At 34.0% G+C, this 23870-nt stretch overlaps 1 protein-coding gene across 3 annotated transcripts in view; it reads left to right on the forward strand.

The window, feature by feature from the left end:
- Nucleotides 1-23870, forward strand: part of LOC147070983 (uncharacterized) — a 944473-nt gene that overhangs the window by 318406 nt on the left and 602197 nt on the right. The window contains exon 2 of one of the 3 annotated variants that reach the window (XM_085949030.1): nt 11593-11722. The exons of the other annotated variants lie outside the window; for them this stretch is intronic. Coding sequence (XP_085805156.1) covers nt 11720-11722 — 3 coding nt within the window. The 5' untranslated portion in view covers nt 11593-11719. The remainder of the gene's footprint in view (nt 1-11592; nt 11723-23870) is intronic. 3 annotated transcript variants of the gene reach the window in all.

Consider the following 23870-nt stretch of genomic DNA (forward strand, 5'->3'; position numbering starts at 1 on the left):
ATAGACGCATGGTATTAAAGAAATGACTCGCCCTATTTTTTAACGTCCACATATTAACGTGTTGGACATACCTTTTATATCTTATAAATTATTATACGTGTTCGTCTATAATGTAGGCATTTAATATGGTTTTTTTAGTTAGCTATCGTGCTTCGTGTTTACATACCTGCTAATATCCATTTTATATTGCTACATCACTTTCTAAGTAAAGATAGTATGGATAAAATGTTGATTTCAAACATGGTTTTTTGGAAAATTATATAATTAAATAATGATTTTCGTTTTGATCGGTGGGTCGTGAACAAGGATATCAACACGTTTCTTATACGTCAAATACATTATCATCACGTTATGTGCTGTCACAGTAAGCTGGCCGCTACGGGGAAAAGTGTTTAATGTCGTTTTTCTTGGTATTTAAAATGTTATCAGACTGATGCTCTCGTCCCGTAGCACATTTTGTACCTTTATCTTTATACGGACATTGACAGTTAGCAGAATCTGTCAAAATCGCCAGAACAACACTGAGGTCACCTCATGCGTACCGCGCTTTATCGGTAACCGCATGAATCAATGAACGGTTTTTAATATATTCTGCATGCCTACACATCTTTGACTCGCGTCAAAAAGTGCGCTCTATGTTTTAATTTTTTGTTCTCTGTGGATTTTCTATTAAATTAATATCTAGGTTCGAATCCTGGGTCTGGCAAGTACACATATTGTTTTTCAATTTGTGTGTGAGTCAGGGTATCGACCTAATAGGTTGAGCAAGTGGTTAACATCCATTTCTCGTAAAAATCAAAATCTGTTAATACAAACCTCTACTCTGTGGAGGCCCATATGATCCTATTAGGATCGCACATGGTCGAATAAAAAATATTATATGGTCTGCTGGGTGGGTTCTGTTCAAAATATTATCTATGGATGCAATATCGCAAGCAATTTTTACGTACGCAGACGTAGAAGTTAGTTAAATTAAAAATGAAAAAAAAGGTAAAATTATTTGAAATAACCATGAAATATGAGCAATAATTCAAAATACTAATAAATTAGAGTTTTCACTTTTCATGATTGCAATTAAAGAGATAGTGATCATTAAAAATATTCTGCGGAAAGACGAAACCATAGAATAAATGTGTCGCCATGACAGCACATAACGTGATGATATTGTATTTAAAATATTACGATACTACATCAGTTTCGATACTTCCTTTGGATATGATATCGATTGTTTAGTGTATTTTTCGCCAAAAAACTTTCACGGTTTGAGTATCATTTGATTCAGAAAGAAAACGTTGAGATGGTTAAGTAAGTTAATTTTAACCATCTTATTTATTCATCGTATTGTACCATTATTTTGAAGGCTGTAGGTATTACAATAATAATAACAAGATAAAAATAACTTTTTGTATACTTACAACGTTTTTCAATTTTCTGTTGAATCATATAAACTTGACTTGACTTGACTAGCTTAAACGATCAAAAAAAATTGTAGGTACTTGATAGAAATAATACTGAATTGTCATTTTGACATTAATATTGATTTCCATAGTAACGCACGTATATATTAATAATTTAGTTGCTAGGACCCCATACCCCCTAGCAACCGATAATAGTGGATAGGATTACGGATTTCTTGCGAAATAACTTTTCATATAAAACAGAATTAACTGCAAATGAATTCAATTCTACTTAAAGATGGCTAAAAGTATTAAAAAATGCATTGACATCGTGTTCTGGTATAATCTAAAAGTTTCAAATATCTAGCTAGTCGGGAAGTTAGTTAAAAATCGATTGCAAGATTTGTACCGTATAAACAACCACCGGACAAATAAGCATTCGACCTAATAAAACGTTGTAAAATTAGATGATGTACCTAAATATGATCACGACAGAATCTTTTGCAAAGCATGTGTTTCTCATATATTAAATTATGGGCTTTACCAAAGATAGACGAGAATTACATAATACTCGTACCTTCTATGTCGTTTGTAACTCGTAATTTCCATAAACCAAACGCTCTTATCACGATGTTCATTATTAATTTCCCTCGATGCGGCACAGTTTTCGTGTCTCAAGACAAGCTATGCGAGAGCCTATCGCAGTGATCCCTAACCGGATGCCAGGATACGCGGCAATTTGTTGTCAAAGCTCAAAGCTTTCGAAAAAAGCACAATATGGTCACGTGACCTATTAATACAAAATTTGGAAAGTTTTCCTTGGTTTGTTATTATTGAACATCTATATAAGAAAAACAGTTATTAATTATAACGAATCACAGTATACGTATATTACTATACTTACTAACGATTTTTGCCGACTTTATCCGTATGGAATACAGAAAGAAAAAGTAGACCAATATACACAATGAATGATTCGTATTATTAATTGTTCAATTTCTAGGCAATTTCTAGAAATCTAAAATCTACTAAAGTGGGAATAAATAATTTAGTCTACTCATGCCCACGATCGCCGAGCAGCTTAAGCGTCGGCTTATAATGCTGTAGGTCCCAGGTTCGAATTATAGGTCTGGCAAATACACATATTTTTATTCAATTTGTGTTTGGAGTCAGAAAATGGATGGACCTAATAGGTTGAGCTAGTGGCTAACATTCATTTTATCGTGAAAACAAAAATCTTCTCCACTCTGTGGAGGCCCATAATATGATCCTATTAAAATTAGACATGGTCAAAAGAAGACTTATTAATCAATATTGGTTAAGTAGTTCTTGTGTGATAACCGAACAATTGGTCAAACTAGCTTCTATTTTAATATTAGTATAGAATGCACCTAATTTGATAACAATCAGGACTGGTTTCGTCTGGTACGAAAAGTACATTCATCAACTGCTTATACACCAACAATTATTTGAAGATACAGATTAATGATTGATGGCACACTAATTAACCTCATGAAAAAAGTAATTAAATTAATTATTTAGTTTATATCGCATCCCAGAATATATTAATAACTTTAATGACATGTAAGTACCTACTTTCAGTTATATGAAATGAGAGTCTAATACCCAATTAAATATGAAGAACTTCAATTATTTTAAATTAATATCTGTAATTTCTTCCTTAGACTATAACTGTTGAACTTATTATATCGTGTCAACCAAGTTCTCCATACCTGGTCCAACAATTTCTTCAAATTATTTAAGGGGTTCTAATACCAAAAAAGGTTTGGTATCACTGGTCTAGTAGCTAGTAGCTGCTGTAACAATCAGGAATTCAGCTCTCCAAGGAGAGCTTTACAACGCTATATTGTGATTTATTATTCCACGTTATGTGTTTAAGGTTCTCTGTAAATATTTGCTAACAGAGATGCCAGTAACGATGCTACCTCCTACTACCCTGATACCGAAACTGCTTTAATTTTCTGCTGAATGTCATCTGACAGTAGGTGACATGAAGGCTACCTCAGGCATGTTATCGGATATTAAATTATTTTGACATAGGAAGATAACTTTCACAAGTGCTTCTAACTGCATTTTCGTGAGAAATTAGATTCAGGTAGGTATATAAAACAATGCATTTTATCTACTCGTACATACAGATTTATTACCAGCTATTTCGGTGATTCTGTTACCGTAATGACTAAGAACAATATTTTATATAATATTTTACTGTAATGAAGGTTGCTTCAAGCACATATATTTGTGTCGCTAGATTTCAAAATCAGCCAAGACCACCTTTAGGTATTTTTGACTTTTTTGTGAATTGCTGAAGAACTACTGCTTTTTAACATTTCTGCATTATCGAAATGTGGAACTTATTAATTTTAAATTTCTATAGTCGAAATAATATAAACTTTCACACTTGTGACCGTGTACTTGAGAAAACAAAATGCTGTTTTTCTCCTATTCATCTATTATGGACTTGGCTGATTTTGAAATCTAGGGACACATTTATTCTTAATGTAGATATTGAGTATTGTATGAGCAAACACAGCAGCCTTCGGTGATTGAGGTAATCACGAAGAGACGTTTTACGTTGCTGTGCCATAAGGGTTCCGTCGTCGTGGCCGGCTCCCCTCGCCCTGCAGCGGTGCTACAAAAGCGATCTACGTGCTGCATGTCTGGGATGGCGGGATGGACAAGAGTTGGCAATGAATAGAGGGAAGTGGCGCGAACTTTTGCTTGCCCTATGCCCTAATGCTGGGTCGTAAAAGGGTGAAAGATGACATATTAATGTTTAAAATAAAATACGTAATTTTTGAAAACCTCGGTATAACAAAAAATAATGGACCTAGTAGGACTTGAACATCTTACCCACACTTTCAGGTTGAGTTCTCTCAACCAATAAAACTAACGATCCAAATGTAATTCATGCGAATGAATTAACGCTGCACGTGGTATATTAAATACTATCAAGATAATATAAAAGATATTGTGTGCTTTAGTTCCACTTGATCATTTTTTTAGAATTCTGCAAACTAGACATGTTTGTTTGAAATTAAAAAAACCTGTCATTGTTTATTGAGATCTTCAGTATAATTCCATTAGAGTTTGAAATATGTAAGTATATCCATACTTTATTTTGGCATGAATTTTATAGGATCTTATTCTGTTTTAATCGTGGAAGAAATATTTGATAATAAATTGCCGGTAGCTGATAATATGTTTAGTTTCGTCTGCAAACATGTTATTTTATATTTGAGGAAAAATATAAAACCAAACTAAATACAATTATTTATAATATTATTTAACTCTGTAATTTTATGTTTTATTTTAATACAAATCACAGCGGGGTTCGCTTACCTGAAAATCTTTTTTAATAATTTATACCGGTTCTAAATAATATTAATGCGAAGGCGCCATTTATTTAAAGTCGATATGAATAATTAATCGTGTTTATCTTTTAAGCTAAATGTGTTTTTTATAAACTTCTCATCTGAAAGGATATTTATAATGAAATTCAATTAATATATCCTGTAATATATCTATACAAATCTGATTTTTTACAGCTATGTCGATAACGACTTAATCTGTATTTACATATTTAAAAAATAAATTAAAACATTATTGATAAAATTTTCGGATTACATTTTACTTAGGTACTTATGTAATTTCTTCTTTTTTCGTCCATGCCCAGCTCCTTGGGTGGACTCCATAATATACGTGATATAAATGCGAATAAGACCGACGATCAGCGTTGCCAACTTAGCGTTTTTCTTGTCAGATCTAGCATTTTTCAACAGGCAGTCTAGCTTGCAAAAAATGGATCTAGCTTATGGCGTTTTTATTAACGTTTTTTGTTGCCTTGAACTGCTTTAAATGGGCTAAAATTAAGCTAGATAGTTAGTTTATTTATTCAGATTTTTAATGAAGGTAGGTCGGTACTTGAGAAATATAGCAATACAATGAAACTGTAGGAGCATTCTTGGCGTTATAGTGATATAATAGTATCAGATGTTATTGACTCTGGTATTACCTAATTATTACGTCTTAGGTCACTCTTATCTATTAATTATTATCAAATATTAATTGAAAAAACGATTTTCTATATGAAAAAGTCGACAGGAAACAAAAAACGTTCAAAGACTAATCGGAGCATTTAACACAATTAAGCCAACTTCGACTCAAAATGAGCGCAATTTTTGCAACATCAGGGAATTTTGTGTCTCAAAAGCGTACGCGATTGTCAGACGCAGCGACTGACAGTCAGTGTTTTTTAAAATTCTATTTTAATAAGTAATGTTTTGAATTATTTTTGTTTTCCTACTTCTATTTTGTTTGTCTTCTTACATAAATAAATAAAAAATCATATTTTTTTGGAATTTTTCATTTTGAATCGGAATTTTTATAGGTTTTTTTAAATTTCCCGATATCTCGAGAATTCTTGAGAATTCTTTTCTGGAAATCCCGAATCTCGAGATTGAGATTTTCTCGAGAAACACCCAACTATAACTCTTATCGTATGTTGTTAGATTAATTTATTATTTTTTATCAATTTTCAAACGAGTTTCTGGGAAAATCTGGTGTAATTTCTACCTGTGTACTCATTTTTTTTTCAATTTTGCACTTCTTTCCGATAGGCAAAAACAATATTGAAATTTTAGTTTCACAAAATCTAGCGTTTTTTCCTGCCAAAAAGCTTGTTTTCGTACCTTTTCTGTTACATTTTTGACGACAACGGCAACATTGAACAGACGATGAGGCCATCCATGGACTGAAACCGTATGTGGTTTAGATCCGTGTGCCATACTAAACTTATGATTTTTGTTCATGAAAATACATTTTCACTAAATTTTTAAGTGTATTTGTATGGTATAAACGGATACAATCAGATGCTTATAATATAGTTTGTGAAAATATATTTCCATAAACAGAAAAGATAAGTCTAGTATGGCTCACGGTTCTAAACCGCATATGGTTTCAGTCCATGGATGGCCTATAAGATCTCATACACTATCCGAATGGAAATAGCTAAAACAACACTGTACACTTAATGGAATGCCTTAAGCCTCGAAAGCTCCTTTTCTACTGTCACGTATATTGCTGGAGAGTTTTATCCCACCATAATTTGGCTGGCCTAAGTATTAGTGGTATTAATTAGCTCCGTGATTGATGCAACTTTAGCTCCACGAATCTGTACTATGTAGAAGACAGTAGGTAAACTGCAGATCGCCCCGATGGTGGTTAACCTCCGCTAGGGGATGCTACAACGAGATTAAAATATAATTGAATCATTTAGTTACAATGAAATTGCCAGAATTCTCCACCTCTGGAGAATAAATAGTAGAATTATTTATTCTCTGTAAAGTTACGCGTGAATCAATTTGCATCGCAAATTTATCACGTGACACTATAACCGGGCAGTACCTCCTGTCGCCTGCTGCGCGCCTGCTACAAACACCGAACTAACTCTTATTGTTTATTAGTTGGAAACTGAAACGGGTTATGTTTGTGTATTCAAATATACGAGACATGGCTCAACGATAATCGTCGACTTGTATATGTATTTGCAAGGCGCTTGCCTTCGTGTTTTTGCATATATTTTGTTGTTTTGAAAAAAAATTAGCGCTCCCAGACAAAAGGACACGAGAGGTGTGATTTATGTTTTGCTAATTTTATAAGATTTTTATTAATGACCCATTCTACTTCGTTTTCTCCTCGACCAAATAGCAGAACTTTGAACAGGAATGTCTATTGAAGTGCTTTTATACTAGTATATAGAAAATTGACTCGACTGGGATACGGTCATAAATCAAAGCCGCCGGCAATGTTACAACTCTCTTTCACCGTATAGGCGAGGCCGAAGCGGAGACGTCACGCAACTAGCCTAAACGAATGAAAAAACAGCATCTGCACATGCGACGATTCAACATTTTGCTATTCTACCTGTACCCATGTCGAGAGAAACTTGTTAGGTGCGACAAGCAGATGTTTTTTTCTACCAAAAATGTCGCATTACAGCTTTGTGCGGTAGTACATTAAGTTGCATATTACGTTTTGTGAGGACCAACAAAATCAAATCGACATATTCGACGTGTTACTAATAATAATAATATAATCATTATAATCTAAGCAACTCTAATGTTTTTGTACAGCACTAGTAGATGTTGGTTGCTTGGTTCCACTCATTGCTATCAATGGTTCCACGTTCCACTAGACTAGAGCCAGCCAGGTACGCAGTATAGCTTGAGTTCAACTTTACCCACTGCTTACCTAAAATATTCGAAATATCTACGGAGATACTATATTTAAGACTAGTCAATTTTAAGATTAAGTAATAGTATGTAATATAATTAATATATTCACAGTATTTACTTATAGGTGTACATACGTATTATTACCTATCGACAAAATTAATTATTGTAATAATCTTTTCTAAGGAACTGACCTTTCTCTACGTCATGTCGACTACTATTCAAAATAGTAAGCTGTTTGTTGAACCATCATTAGTTTAACGGATTGAATGAACAATGGATAAAGCAACCAGAATAGTACAGGATCAATCAAGATGAGGCAAAGGATATGCCTCATCTGCCCAATAATTTATTGTGAAATGTAGACGGTAAATTATCCTCATTTTAGACTAAAATCAAAAGATTCCGATAATGTTACGACAGTCGAGCTTAAAGCACATTTGTCTATTGTATATAAAAAAAATACATTTTTTACGTTAGAGTTTGCGAAATTTAAAGTGACTTTCTTTCCGTTTTCTCAGATAGTCTTAAAAAACTAAACGATCTATCGATCACTGCGCCGTGTGACATTTAGTTGGACGGTTTTAAAAAGACTTCTTTACAGCGAACGGTGAGTGGCTCCCTTGATAATTCGGTTTTCTTTCTTTTACCAGTCGACTAAGGTCAAATTCTCGTGCCGCCGAAAAACAAAAGATTATTTTTTTATTTACAAGTGTCTCGGGGGGTGGCGAAGAAGAGATCGTGCGTGGAATTTTAGCACTGGGCTCGTTTTGACATTTTTATTTGGGTCTTTTGGTTTAAATTGCTTGTGCACAACATGCTTGTCGTTTGATTTCCAAACGTTGTCGCGACAGCTGTTTATACCCATGGGCATGTGCGTTGAAAATAAACTGTATTGATAAAGATAAAGATTATTTAGAAAATTGAAACGAATGTTTTTTTACACTGCACATGTAAGTTTTCCATCATCTCTTAAACTTATACTGAAAGTTTCATTGTCTTGATAAATCAAAATAAATATTTTATATATGAAATATTATATTACATTACGGCTTCGAATCCTTGGGCGCCGAGTTTGATCCACAGTGAGGTCACAATATATTTATGTAAGTTTCTTAAAGCCTAGTTGGTTCATTGCTACTACTATTATACAACTGCCATTGATAATATTATTCATGCTGTATTTTAAAAACGTTTAGGAAGATCACTGAAATGTGAACCGTCTAATTCAATCAATTAGTGTAATTGATTTTTTGAACGCTTTTTGACGCTGAAAACTTTTTAAAAGTTATAGATCAGCATACATAGTATTAAATAAAATAGCACGCATTCATTATAATATATACGTATTTTTCGTTGAATTTTCACCATATGACGTGAATTATGTACGAATTAGTTGTTGTTCATATAAGTAGGTACCTACCTACATAGTCTAATAATATAACAATTATGCGGAATATTAAGCGCTTTACAACTAATGGATGTAAAGAATATTCATCTCACATACATGTTATCATCATCAGCCTTGATCTAACCATTTCTGGATGAACGCCCCCCCCCCAGCTGATTTAAAATTTTCATAAGTAGATACGCTTGTTTGTTCCATTGTTTAATTGTTTCTTTTTTATCCTTGCGCGTTACACATAGCATGAACCAATTCATACTGCGCAAATATATATTATGTCGACTTCGGGGTTGATTGATTTAAATTTTTTACTTTTCCATTTGAGTATTATTTTACTTTAAATTTAAAAACATTACCACTAAATTATTATTTACTCAGTAATAATTTTTTAACGACCTTTTACCTTAACTTAAATCAAATCGATTAGATTTTAATCCAATACAGTGTAAGTATATCTATATTTGATTCTATTGTGTAGGTAGTAATATCGTTTCAAAAAAGGCGTTTTGATACTGAAATGAACATTTTATTTGCTTTTTTTCAAATATTTAACCAATTAAAAATACATGAATGGAAGTGTTTTCGGTTTTTCATGCATATGTACCAGCTAACGTGTGATGCGGCGTACTGGTTTCAATATTACACCGCAATTGTTTTCCAAGCGAAATATAAATTCTCGCTTAATTATTGGCACACCCTCACTAACTGCTGGCATCCTGATACCGAAGTAACTTAGTCTTGTTTGCCCGGCCGCTTTACCCCTTCAAAAAGGGTCAGTTTGTGTTTGAAACATGCGCTAACTTTTGTCCGTGGGACGAATTCTGTCCTCTCGGTCGCTCGTGTAACCGAATTTATTTTTCCGTGCCCCACAGTGACAAAATAAAAAATTGAGCGGGAATTTGATATCGTTTACAGTTCGCGGCAATGCCTCACAAATTTGAATCGCAAATTTATAACGTGTCGTTCTGGGTAGCAGCTGGAAACTTCAGTTAGATATACCTCCTATTGCGTGCTGGGAGCCTGATAGCGTAGCGAAACGGTACGGGGAAAAACTTTTAGTAACTACGAGGGAGTGTTTGTTTTGTTTGCTTTTTATTAGGTCTTAATTTATTCAGAATTTCAATTTTCGTAAAATATATATATTTTTCATAAAAAAAACTTCATAAGCCAGATTAAAATTGGTTTATTTTTCTTTGGAAATGCGACAAAACGAATATAATTTTAATATCTGAATAGCAATCTACGTGAACATTGTATAGTTTTGTACCATGTGCTTGCTTTATGAAGTGCACCCAAATGTAGAGATACCAATCTTAACTTTCGTAACAGACTTTGAAACAAGGGTTCGCTTTTACTTATAGGTTTACGGTTTACTTAATCTATATCGAGAGAAAAGTGGGAAGGAGAAGAACACGATGAATACGAGAATATCACGTACAATCCATTCACCAGATTAATGGTAGAAAGACTTATTCTTCTTATTGTGCCATCCCCTAGCGGAGGTCGGCCACCATCAAGGCGATCTTAGATTTGTCATCTGCTATCCGGAACAGTTCAGTAAAGCTGCACTCGTGCCAATCATGGAGGCTCTTAAGCCACGAAATTAGGCGTCCTCTGCTACGCTTACCATTGATCTTTCGTTGAATGACAAGTTGGGGAATGCTGTTTTTTTGTCTTCTCAGAATTTGGCCGAGGTAATTCTTGGTTTTGATACTACGCAGAACTTTTCGGTCCTTTCCCTTTCGATTGAGAACTTCAACATTAATTTGTCACCCGGTCAGTCCAGGGAATTTTGAGGATGCCTTTAAGCCACATCTCGAAAGCTTCAACTCTCCGTGACATCACTTTGTTTAGCGTCCATAAAGAAAGACTTTATATTAATTAAACTAAATCAAAAAGTTAGGTTCTTAATCGGTTTTATTAGTTTAGTTTAGGATGATATTGTCAATAATTGATACATGTATAATATACTTATACATATTTACTCATTTTTGTTCGTATGAATAAATAACTGAAAACATATATTTGACAATGTCTCAATTGACTATGTCCTTATAAACGGACGAAACCAGTTATGTACGTTATTACGATATATGAAGCAAATAGCATATTATATTATAATATATACCAGCGCATTCTGTACACAAGACTGCTATCGGCCGCTACGGCAGTTATCGAGGGATAGTTTCGTATCAGCACTTATTGTAACAAACTACAATAAGTTACCTTGTTGTAATTGTTACAATAAGTGCCAGGTTTTAACAGAACCTCTCTTGGGTATGCTAAAGTTTACATCGAGATAGACAGTTTTGACCGTTTTGACTGTTTAACTTATTGTAATTGTTACAATAAGTGCTAGTGGCGGCCGATAGCAATCTTGTTTATAGAGTAGACGCGCAGGTCAATTAATTGGTAAACCACATGCTACGACTGCTACTAGTAGCTATTTGCCAAAGTACTGTCTCCGATACCAATGTAATCTGGAAAATATTTTGTACCTATTTAAATTTAATTTATTTCCTTGCATTATAATCAGTACTCATTTTAAAATTATTTAAATAGCTCTAATATACCTATTAACTAATGTGTTGTTTTATTTTGTTTCAGGTAAATTGTAATACACCATCTTCACAACACTTTAAATTCACTTTACGAGAGGCGAAATGGTAAGTGATTCAAATTTATCGTAATACGTAACAACAACTGGAAATTCAGTGACGTCTCTCGCTATAGTTGTAGCCGGCATACTAAGTGGCTCTAAACTAGTTAGATAACTGTTTAATTTGTGTTGTCATCTTCAATTACTTATGTGGTCCTGATACATTCAACCCTTTGACATGTGCGTTCAGACGGGGTCTCCCGCTAAACTAAATTCTGGCCTTTATCTCCCAACTAACCGTACAATTGGGCTAAATAGTGAATAATTTCACTGTCTCAACCGTTTATTATAGAATATAGGAGAATCTATTCATTCTATTCTCTAGAGCCTAGAGTCTAGAGTGTGTCCTAAGACTTGGTATTCTAAAACATAGCCTCAAAAACATCTTAGACATCCCCTTCACGATTTATATTATAATTATACCTACTTATAATAATTTTACATATTTCAACACAAAATAAACAAAAATAGTATAATTTGTTCAAGCTGGCAATCTGAATCTGAGTTTTTGAATTGTTTTTTTAGAAAGTCAAATATTAATAAGAAATTAAAATATAATTAATATTAAATTGTACAGGTTTCCTGCAGAAAACCTGTACAATTTAATATTAATTATATTTTCATTTCTTGTGAAATGGAACTCAGTTAATCAAATATTATTGGTTTGTTAGTGATATATTCCACCTGGTCACCTCTTCTTCCGCACACATAGACAGTATTTTTCTGATGTCCCTTCAATATCGATCATTGGGCCAATGCTGTCCACGATATCTTCCGAGTCTGTAGGGTACTCAGTAATATTTGGTTATTCTTCAAATTTTCTGTCCGTCTAGATAGGGTCTTCCAATACTGACAATAACTTGGTCGATACCTCCATTTGAGAATCTTTTTTTCCCCACAGGCCATACATAATTGTATAGAATACCTATAAATCATCGAGGTATCTAGCCAGTGTGGCATCATATGGATACAACTTCCCATTCAAAACTATCTATAGATCATAATATCAATAATAATTGTAATGTATATTTTCATAACGATAGCATAATTAATTTCGCTCTATTAGCTTTTTTCATGTGATTATTCAAAGTCTGATATTTATTACTTTCACTAAAAGCTTCTTGTGTCTTAATTTAGTAAGCTCTGTTAGATACCTACTCGTAAATTCTCAGAAGCTTCCAATCCATCATGTAAGCTAGCAACACCTGTCATGTATTCATTAACTTTTGTAAATAATTATCACTAGCCCGTACGTTACATCCATCAATATATGCTCTCATTGAATCTTGTTAGTACTTAGGCGTCTAAAATAAGTAGCTGGCATATCTAGTTATTAAATCAAACTCCGTGTACATACCGGATTTTTGTCTGCCTAATTGATTTTTTTAATTAACTCTTGCCATGTTATGATAAATTCCTGTATTTTGTACCTCTGCGCAAAGTCTCTGATCGGCATTACATAGGATAGTTTTGAACAAATAATATTATGTACATATTGATACTACATTCTGTACCTACCAGTGGTAAAGGGTAAATGTAGGCTGTTAAGATTCAACATAAATAGTGCACACTAAACTTTTTCAGTCAAACGTATTTATTTTTATTGATGTACAACTACAATGTGTATATTATTATAGTGTTAGTTAGTTTTTAAAATTCAATTAAACCCTGCCTAATCCAAGTCATACTAGATAATAGTAAAAAAATATTCTTTTATCTATACAATATCTAAAATTATGCTATAAAACCATACATAATTTTAAATATTTTATAGATAGAAGAACATTTTTATCGATTATGGTTTGGTTTGACAGGTTTTAATGAATTTAAAATAATTACAAGATAAAAAGAACTTTTCTTATACAACGTTTTTAAATTTTCTGTTGAACCATAATATAAACTTGACTAGACTAGCTTAAACGATCAAAAATTTTTGTATTTGACATGTCATATTGATTTCCATAGTAACGCACGTATATATTAATAATTTAACTGCTAGGACCCCAGACCCCTAGCTACCAATAATGGTGTCATACAAAACAGAATTAACTGAAAATGAATTCAATTCTACTTAAAGATGGCTAAAAGTATTTAAAAAATGCATTGGCATCGTGTTCTGATATATTCTAAAAGTTTCAAATGTCTAGCTACTCGGGAGTTTAGTTAAAAATCAATTGGAAGATTTGTACAGAATGAACCACCGGACAAATAAGAATACGAGCTAAGAAAAACGTTGTAAAAAGTAACCAACACTATCAGCAATATGTATTGTTAATTCAACGACAACTTACAAGTATGACTGAAAAAGTGTGGACTATTATTTTCGGGAAGCCCATAACATACGTTAACTTTTATGGTTTCGCTTAGGCAGGGTTTGACAAAGTTTAGTGTGCACTATTTATGTCGAATCTTAACAGCCTATCTCCACCCCTCGCCACTGGTACCTATACCAATATTATAATATAATCTGTCTTTTATAATAATAGTGATTAACAGATTTAATTTAGGTAATTTCGCCCTCCTATTGTTCTTATAGAATATTCGAATAGTCAATATAAACGTTATTAGTTAGTTTTCTCACAAATTACACTAGATACCAAGTATTAATAGCATTTTGTATAATAATTATTTTAAATCATTTTTTCCTGATAGGTATTGGTTTATTATAATAGCTATTATTGCAAATTTCTAGTACGTATATTAGAAAATTGATACTATCCATTGAGGTTAATTCATGTGAATTGAACTTAAATTCTAATGAATGAAAGTTTTGTGGAATTCCGTATTGGTATTCACTCATGGTGGCACGGTGTTGACGAGAGTCAGATATAAACACTGTCAATAATCACAATATCTGACTGCATAAGTCAATTAGCTGACCCTTCATCTGGAGGTTCCGCGTTCGATCCCGGTGTCACGATATATTTATTTATGCGATTTTGCAAAGCCTGGATATTTGTATGTCCACTTATATTACTAACTACACTACTGTCATTGGGCCTCATGGCCTGTTCCAGTCAGCACTAGAGAGGCATTAATAGAGCCTCAATACATACCAGAACGTTTTCATCAGTCTGTGGAGTCCCCCAGAGAAGTCAATACAAACTAAAGTAGTGAGTATTATTTATTATGCATGTACCTACAGCTAAATAACCCTCATCTGAGACTTATTGCATAATAAAAAAAGTTTAAGTCAAGTAGGTACGTCAGCATGAGTTAATTTGTGATGAAGTGACAACAATTTTTGGTTGGTAGATATTTAGTTATTACAAAATATACCTCCTTATGAATAAATCAATAACATTCTTTTTTTTATTACAACGTTTTTATTAGGTCGTATTCTTATTTTTCCGGTAGTTGTTTGTCCGGTAAAAATCTTACAATCGATTTTTAATTAACTTCCCGACCAGCTAGACATTTGAAACTTTTAGAATATATCAGAACACGATGCCAATACATTTTTTTAATACTTTTAGCCATCTTTATGTAGAATTGAATTCATTTTCAGTTAATTCTGTTTTGTATGAAAAGTTATTTCGTAATCCGTAATCCAATCCACTATTATTGGTTGCTAGGAAATTATTAATATATACGTGAGTTACTATGGAAATCAATATGTGTCAAAATGATATTTCGGTATTATTTCTATCAAATACATTTTTTTTGATCGTTTAAGCTAGTCAAGTCAAGTTTATATGATTCAACAGATAATTTTAAAACGTTGTATATAAAAAGTTCTTTTTATCTTGTAATTATTTTTAATTGCTCTCATGTGAAGTTGCAATAATTTATCATTTACCAACGTCTTTCTGGCATAGTCGTCTCTATATTGTTATAGGGGCATAACGGTTTGTGAAACAGTTTCCAAAGGACTTTGAAGTGAGCGAAAATCAAACGGATCAATAAAAAGACGAACGCATCCTTTAATTCCCGTTTAAAATTCGACACGAACCACTCCGTCTGTCAGTAGAGAAAATGTGTAGGCTCACGGATTACACATTCGAGGGTTAAACTCCACTGAACTAACCCCCGGGGTCTGGCAGACCCGCGCGGGGAGTAATTGGGTTAGTCGCCTTCCGCGCGGCCGGGGACGAGCCCCCTATCCCCGCCGGGCCTGTACGTGCGTGGGGACGAGAAGCGTATGGGGTATATTCCGCCCTAACGAGGTACATTTTGAGGCTGCCCCACGTATGGTTATTTAGGGTTTTTTCTCGAGCGCGGCAAATCGAATTTGTTACCGAAAATTTTTGTTTTCTGTTCTCTCGCAGAAAACTATAATAATGACAGGTCGCTTTTTTGTTTCAAAAATTGTCCGTAATTCAATGTTTTTTTACAGGGTCCAATAAACATTTGGGAATAACAAAACAGTAACAAAGAAATATATATAAAAAAAACAGCAATACCTATCTCACGCAAAAGGGTGTAAACTTAAATTCAATTGACTTAATTGAAACTTACACAACATCGTTGAGCAGCACCTACGATGTGACACAATTGTAATTTTATAGGAAAGACAAAACACTTTTATTATTTTATGACAACAATATGAAGGTAGACTTTCAATTCACTTTTATAAGTCTGCAAATAATTTTATTTATCCAAATAATTTGTGTTTTAAGCTGCGATCTTATTGAAATGGAACATAATATTAAATTGGAGGTTTGTATAATTAATTATTATATTTAAATATTTCAGAAGGGAGTTCTTTGAAACAACCTAATTCAAATATTTATTTTTTGGATAGATAAATGTATAGGTACATAATATTTTAGTAGGACTATTGATAAAAAATGATGCATAAATGTGGCTATATAAATAGTAAATAACTTAAATATGATGACCCAAAGAACGCTTCTGTAAAATATTTCATATGTGAGTTAGAATAGTTCTGCATTCAGCTCCAGCTGACGAATTTTATCAGATACTTAAATAATACTTAAATTATTTACAAAGTATGAGACTCTTCAGAAGAGGTTTAAACGGCCAAAGTTATAATAATATGCTGATTTTATTAGTGTCAGTAGGTAGGTATCCATTCGTTCAACCCATATTATTAGGTACATATAAGATGAGAAGAAGTTTTGTAACTTCCAAACGAAACAATACCAGCGCATCTATTCTGTAGACAAGACTGCTATCAGCCGCTATCGAGAGTAGTTTTTCATATTTTATAGAGCTATTATAATTGTTACAATAAATTAGCCGTCTAAACAGTCAAAACTGTCTATCTCGCTCTGAAAGTTAGCATAGCAAAGAGAGGTGCTAGTAAAACATAGTACTTATTGTAACAATTACAATAGACTTATTGTAAAAATTATAATACTTCTCTACAAAAATTTGAAAAACTACCCTTGATAGCGGCCGATAGCAGTCTTATGTATAGAATAGATGCGCTGATATTTGTGCGAACTATTGGGGTAGAAAAAATATCGCCAATGATTTTCTTCGATAATTCCTCTTTGAGTCGTAAAATACGTTATTAATTTTTTCGTCACTAACCTTGAATATTGGTGAACCAGATGTATTCGCCGTCTCTTTCTTTATAGTCTATCCATCTGTAAAGACATTAATTCATTTTATAGATAAAGGTGGAAAGTACTCGAGCGAAACATATTAAAAGTGTATCCTTTGAAAAGATTTCTTTAATAATAAATTCTTTAGGCCTAGTTTATTTTCTAGGCAATTTTTTTATTGAGGTCCAAAAATATAGCAGCAGCAGCTGCTTTGTCCAAAATAATGTTTTTATTTTGATGAAATATAACCATTTGGGAATATCCCAATATCAAAGCCTTTTGATATTATATTTTCAATATTACGACCAATACCTTATTCTGTATTTTTATTATATTATGCAATATCTTTGGACGTTCGCCCCCAGGTATATTGTATTTTAATATGTTTACGTCATACCTAAATTATGAACGAAACAATGAAAATATATCTATATCTATGTTATACTTGTATGTTTTCACAATTTATGGTCCAAGTTCGTGTTATGTCTGCATACACATTATTATACAATGTTTTGTAAACTTTCCCTCTACATAAATATACGCGCATAGAGTTTTGAAAATCAACGTATATTCACACTCAATTAATGTAATTTGGACAGTACAATTTTGCGAGCTTTAATCAAACCAACGTTACACAAGCAAGCAAGTCGCTATTTCCAATAAAATAATTTCGTATTAAAGAATTTTTCTAGGTAGGTCAATGTCTCTCTTTCGTATCATATAGTCAGAAATGTAAGTAAGTGCTCTGCTTTTCTTATCATCATCATCAGCCGGGGTAAATCCACTGCTGGATGAAGGCCTCCCCAAGCTTTCTCCAACTCTCTCAGTCCTGTGTCGTTCGCTGCCATGTATTTCCACCGAACTTTACCAGTTCGTCAATCCAGCGGCTTTTAGGGCGACCCTGTGGCCGTTTCGTACCCCTTGGGTACCACTGGATGACAGCATTTGTCCAGCGGCCGTCCTTTCGGCGAGCAATGTGCCCCGCCCATCTCCATTTCAGCTGTTTGGCAACGTCTATTACAACGCCTACTCTTGTCTGCTTCCTAACCCATTCGTTTCTCTTACGGTCCTTTCGCGTGATGCCCAACATGCACCTCTCCATGCCTCGCTGTGTGACTCTTAGCCTTTGGACATCTCTCGTGTTGAGGGTCCACGTCTCGCAGCCATACGTGAGCACGAGTAGCACACATTGGTTGAACACCCTACGCTTAAGACATAATGGTAGGTCACTCTTGAAGATACTGTTCAGACGTCCGAAAGCACTCCATCCCAGCTTTGTTCTTCGAGCAATTTCATCGTGCATGCTTCCGTCTATGGACACCTGCTGTCCGAGATAGATGTAGCTGCTGACTTGCTCGAGTTGGGTGCCAGAAATACAGATAATCGCAGGGTCCGAAAAACAGTTCCTTATCACTTTTGTCTTTGAGACATTTATCTTTAGACCGACCGTTTGACTGACATCCGCGAGTTCTTGCATTCTACCTTGGAGGTCTTTCGGGTCTTGTGAGAGTATAACAATATCATCTGCAGAGCGCAGGTGACTGAGATGCTCTCCGTTAATTGGAACACATTTTTCCTCCCAATCAAGTTTCCTAAATAAGTCCTCAAGAGTAGCGGTGAATAGTTTAGGTGAAATGGTATCACCTTGCCGGACACCTTTGTTAATGGGGAATTTACACGACCGTTTGTGGAGTTTCACGCATGCTGTGGCATCACTGTATTTACTGTTCAATATGTTTATGTAGCGTCTGGAAATTCCTTGGTTGCTAGGGCGTCTATAATTGAGATTATTTTGATGGAATCAAACGCCTTTTCATAGTCTATAAAACCAAGATATAATGGCAGTTTGTATTCCTGGTAGCGCTCTATGATTTCCCTGACGACATCGACTTTTCTTATAAATGTATTAAATGGTTCTGATTTTGTTGCTGGGTTAAAATTATGTGTTCTGCGATCATTGTGTGTATTTAATTGGTTCCAGATTAATCCTTTGTTTTTTTTATTCGGAAAACTGTGTTTGGAAATAATTGAAAAAAATACCCACAACTGTCATTGGTTAATTTTAAAAACGTATTATAATATTAAGAGCCATACTTCAGTGAAACGGCAAATAATTTTCAACTATAGGTGCGACGAAATTTTGGGCTCACTGGCAATCGGAGAGCGAAAGTCGAGCTGTGGACACATCAATTTGGTTTGTGTTGGCGTCGGGGGAATTAATTCTTAAATCGTGTAAAGATGAAAAAAACGTTACCCATTTACTTGAAAAGAAAACATGTCAATGAATACATTATTATTATTATTACTAATAGAACAATAAACACGACGTTAAAAATGTTGAATTTTTATGACAAATTATGTTTTGTTCTGCACGCGTCGTTTGCAGAATCTTCGCGTTGCGTAATCACGATCGTTGTAGACCGTGCCCCAGCTGGAGTATAGTCTTAATAAAGATTAATAATTTGTTTTGTATACTATATAGTGGCCTTTTATTACAACTGTATTTGTTATTTATTTTGAATTTCATTATGTTTATTCTACGCAGTAACAGTAGGTATCTACCTATTTAAGTATTTTTATTTGAAGGGAATCTGTTCCATGGTTCATCCCTTCATTTCGTATGTATACCCTATCTATATAATATATATTCCGCACAATTGAGGGTTGATCACGTGGCAAGGGTAAGAATATATATTATTTGATCGGATATACATTTTATTGATCTGGCAACTGATGTATTGTCATTCAAAAGATAATTCGTTTGTAGTCAGTTTTTATTGATATTTTTGCATCCATTATTCCCCCGTCTCATTTTATCTAATGGAAAATGTTAGTTTATTATTATCATCTCCTGTGAAGATATGATTTCAAAAATATGGTATAAAATATAATGTATTAGGTATATCATATTTCTTCTATGTATATTGTACCATGACATTAGTTGATTTTATATACAATATTAGGTATGAATGGTCTGATCTGTAAAATAGGCTTAATAGAAAGGCATTATTGCTCGACAAACGAAATATAAAGTGCTCATTGCATACTGTAACTTATTGGTAACAGATTCTTATAAAGACATTGTCGGCTGACTTTGTTGAATCGGTTAAAATATTTTTGTCATTACATATTTTTAGTCATTTCCTTCATGTTGACTAGTTGTGATCTCTGCCCTTCTTCAAAATGTGCCCTATAATATCTACTATCGAGCCGACGCGCAAAGAGCTTTCACCGATGTTATTCATGTTCTGTCTTTATTTAGTCGAACCGAAAGCTTTTAATATAATTAGGAGAGGTAATTAATGCAATATATACTGCTCTCTTAATTCCTTATTGTTGGCCTTGACTGATGGGTCACCTGGACGGAACATAGAACCAATGCCCCGATACTCCAAAGCGATCATCGAAAGATTGTCATTTACGTTCCTGCGTCGTTTTATGGCATTCTTTGGACACACTTTTTGTCGTGACACGTCACGTGAAAGCCTCGAGCGGTTAATTGTCTTGAGCAATATCCAAGGGGAAATGTGTGACAGGCGAATGCAATATTATTTCTTCTTCTTTGTCAGTTCCTCATGACTGAAAATCGTGACCGGGATGATTTGGTAGTTGTTTGGTAGTGGTAGTGGTAGTTGAGTGGTAGTTGGTAGTTGGTCCGGCTTCTATTGGAAATTTACGTCACGCAAGGCCTGTATCAGTGGAAGACCCGTGGGCATCTGGGCCATCCAATGTTTGCTTTAATATTCTCATTGCAGTATGTCTAAAAAACAAACGCGGACTCAAACGAATACTAACGATCATGAAAAATATAGTTTATTAAAAACCTTAAATGGAGATGGGCTGGACACATAGCTCGAAGAAGAGACAATCGTTGGACAAATCTAGTCATCCAGTGGTATCCAAGAAGTACAAAACGTCCGCAAGGTAGACCTAGAGACCGCTGGATCGATGAAATGATAAAGTTCTGCGGAAGTACGTGGCAACACAATGCACAGGACCAAGAGAAGTGGAAGCAGCTTGAAGAGGCCTTCATCCAGCAGTGGATAGATTCAGGCTGTTAATGATGATGATGAATATAATATAGTACTTACTTAATTCACTAAATGATCAGGATCCCTCCCCGTTTAGCCTGTTTTCAACGATATTGTCAAGAGCTATTTATACAAAATGAGCTTTAAAAAAAGTTCTTAATACCAATTAGCAAAGCAGTATTGTTGTTAAACCATACAATACAAACAGCTTCCCAACATTAACTTCATTTTGCCAACAACGTGAGTTTATGCAATTAATTTTATGAGAGTAGTAATACATAATGTTATGGAACTTTCCAATTGGTTTGCTTTAAGGATTTCCTTTCATTATTATTAGAGCAAATAATATCCAACATTCGAATTGCACGCGAATCGCACGCTGGGCGCTTTATTTGCACTGGCGGCCATATGCAACTGAAACAACATACATAATACAATATGTTTACTACGAACGGTACATTTTCGGTACGGGCGACATTTAACCGTGTGATATTTGCATTTTTAACGGTGCATCGCAAATGGGATTGAAAGCTTTATTCCCGCGCGAATTTTCGCTGTTTTTACATCGCGACCACTGTGCGACGGCTAATGACGTAAATCCCCTGTTAATTGACAATTTTACCATTAGTCGAATTGTGATATCTTTTTTGTTTTTTTTGCACTATCCACCCATTGGTTTAAAATTTCTTTATATTAATCTGTTGACGTACTTATATACTAATTCTATTTTAATATTATATGCTATAATCGGCGGCTCTCGTGGTGCAGTGCGTAAAGCGCTGGCCTTCCATCCGGGATGAAATGAAACAGATTCTACCCAGTCGCACGGAATTGTACGTGGTAAATTCTAGTTTTTTTTTTTATCTAAGGCCTATATTTGGGTCTTTTAGAAAATCCATTTCAAACATTTTTATTTCCCTTCGATAAATCTTTTCAATCAACATTCATATTTTGAAGAGCAATTCAAACAACGACAATTCAATTTCTTTTGTGGTCACATAATATACCCACCATATAAAATAAATAAGCTATTTCTAGCTTAATATCAAATTGTAGAAGGCCAACTGTTCAAATAATAATATGTCGCTGTATTGACAGATGCATATTATTGAAAAATTTATTGTTCACCCCATTTATCTGTTTTTTTTTTTATTTTGCGTAATGCCTCCCTTGTGATTGTTCTCTTTGTTATCGGGAGAACATAACTTAACTTCTCTTTGCCGTGAAATCACATTACGATTTCAATTTTTATTTCACAATAGCGACCTTGTGATGATTCTGCTACCCTAATACATTATTCATAGAGAAGTATTAAGCCGTATTGATAATGTATCGATTTCGTTTTTTTCTCTCATTACTATTTTTTAATGAAATAATTGCAGTGCATTTTTAAATTATCAATACTTTTCATCGTATTAATTATAATGAATTAGGAGTTTTGTTAACTTGACAATCGTTAAAATTGCAAAAATACACAAATGGTCGGGCGGAACAGAAGCAAACGTATTCCACTACACAGCCTGAAAACAGGATACCGGGCGCGAAAAATAAACCCTCAGTCATTTTTTTTCCGGGTGGCCCGGCACCCCCACGAAAAGCTTGATGTCGCATTGAAAACCTTTTGTATATCGCATCCGTTTCCGGGAAAACGCCGGCGGAGTTTCACATAATCGATTCACTCCCTACCTCCTATCCTCTCCTGCGGCCCTAATAATTGCACTTGCAATTCGATAAAGCCGCCCTGTTATCTCTAAGGGTTGATGATGGACGTTTATATGTTATATTGTCCGCTCATTGTGTTCTTTCAACCCTTCGATCATATCTATCTCTGCAGTCATTATCAGGTATCCATTATCGAAACTATGACTAAATATTACTTGCAGGGCAATAATGTGAAAGGGTTTTTAGCATAGTCGTTGGTGGCATATTATTTCCATTGTATTAATTGTGAAATAAACTTCCAATCAGACGAGAATTTGAAAACAATTCATGTTATGTAATATTCGATGGATGTAGCTGTATAACAGCGATGGACTACAAGGCGAGAAGAGTGTAATGAGCTAGGGGCCATGGCTTATGACGGTCATGGTGATAACTATAATATTGTATCTAACGATATAGATAATTTTCCTTTATTCTTTCTTAATCAGAAGGATTTAAATATAAACAATACAATCCCAAATCACAGTTATCCGTGAAAAAATCCTCATAAAATTAATTAAATTTGATTGCTAGTGATTTACTGATTGAATAAAATCATGTGAATTTTCAAGACACGGGAATCGAACCTCCGGCATACGGCTTCAAAAGTAGACATTCAACCATCGGACTTATACATAATATTATAACATCGTATTTAGATGAATAACTAAGTCTACTTAATTGTCGTTAAATATCAAATATAAAATAATATGTTTGACTTTTTAAAAATTTAACCTCAATATATTATATTTTAACGTTGAAACTTTTTCACACGTACGTCAATAATCATAGAATGTCTGACATTTCGATTCTCGTCAGACGCGAAAAAGGTATAGGTATACCTAATTTTTATCGTTTAAAAAAATGCACATTTTTGTTCTATAAAAAATATCAAAAATAGCCAAAGGCG

The sequence above is a fragment of the Rhyacophila brunnea genome, unplaced genomic scaffold, assembly GCF_057557595.1.
Source record: "Rhyacophila brunnea isolate RB1 unplaced genomic scaffold, BYU_Rbru_1.0 scaffold_21, whole genome shotgun sequence".
Lineage (NCBI taxonomy): Eukaryota > Metazoa > Arthropoda > Insecta > Trichoptera > Rhyacophilidae > Rhyacophila > Rhyacophila brunnea.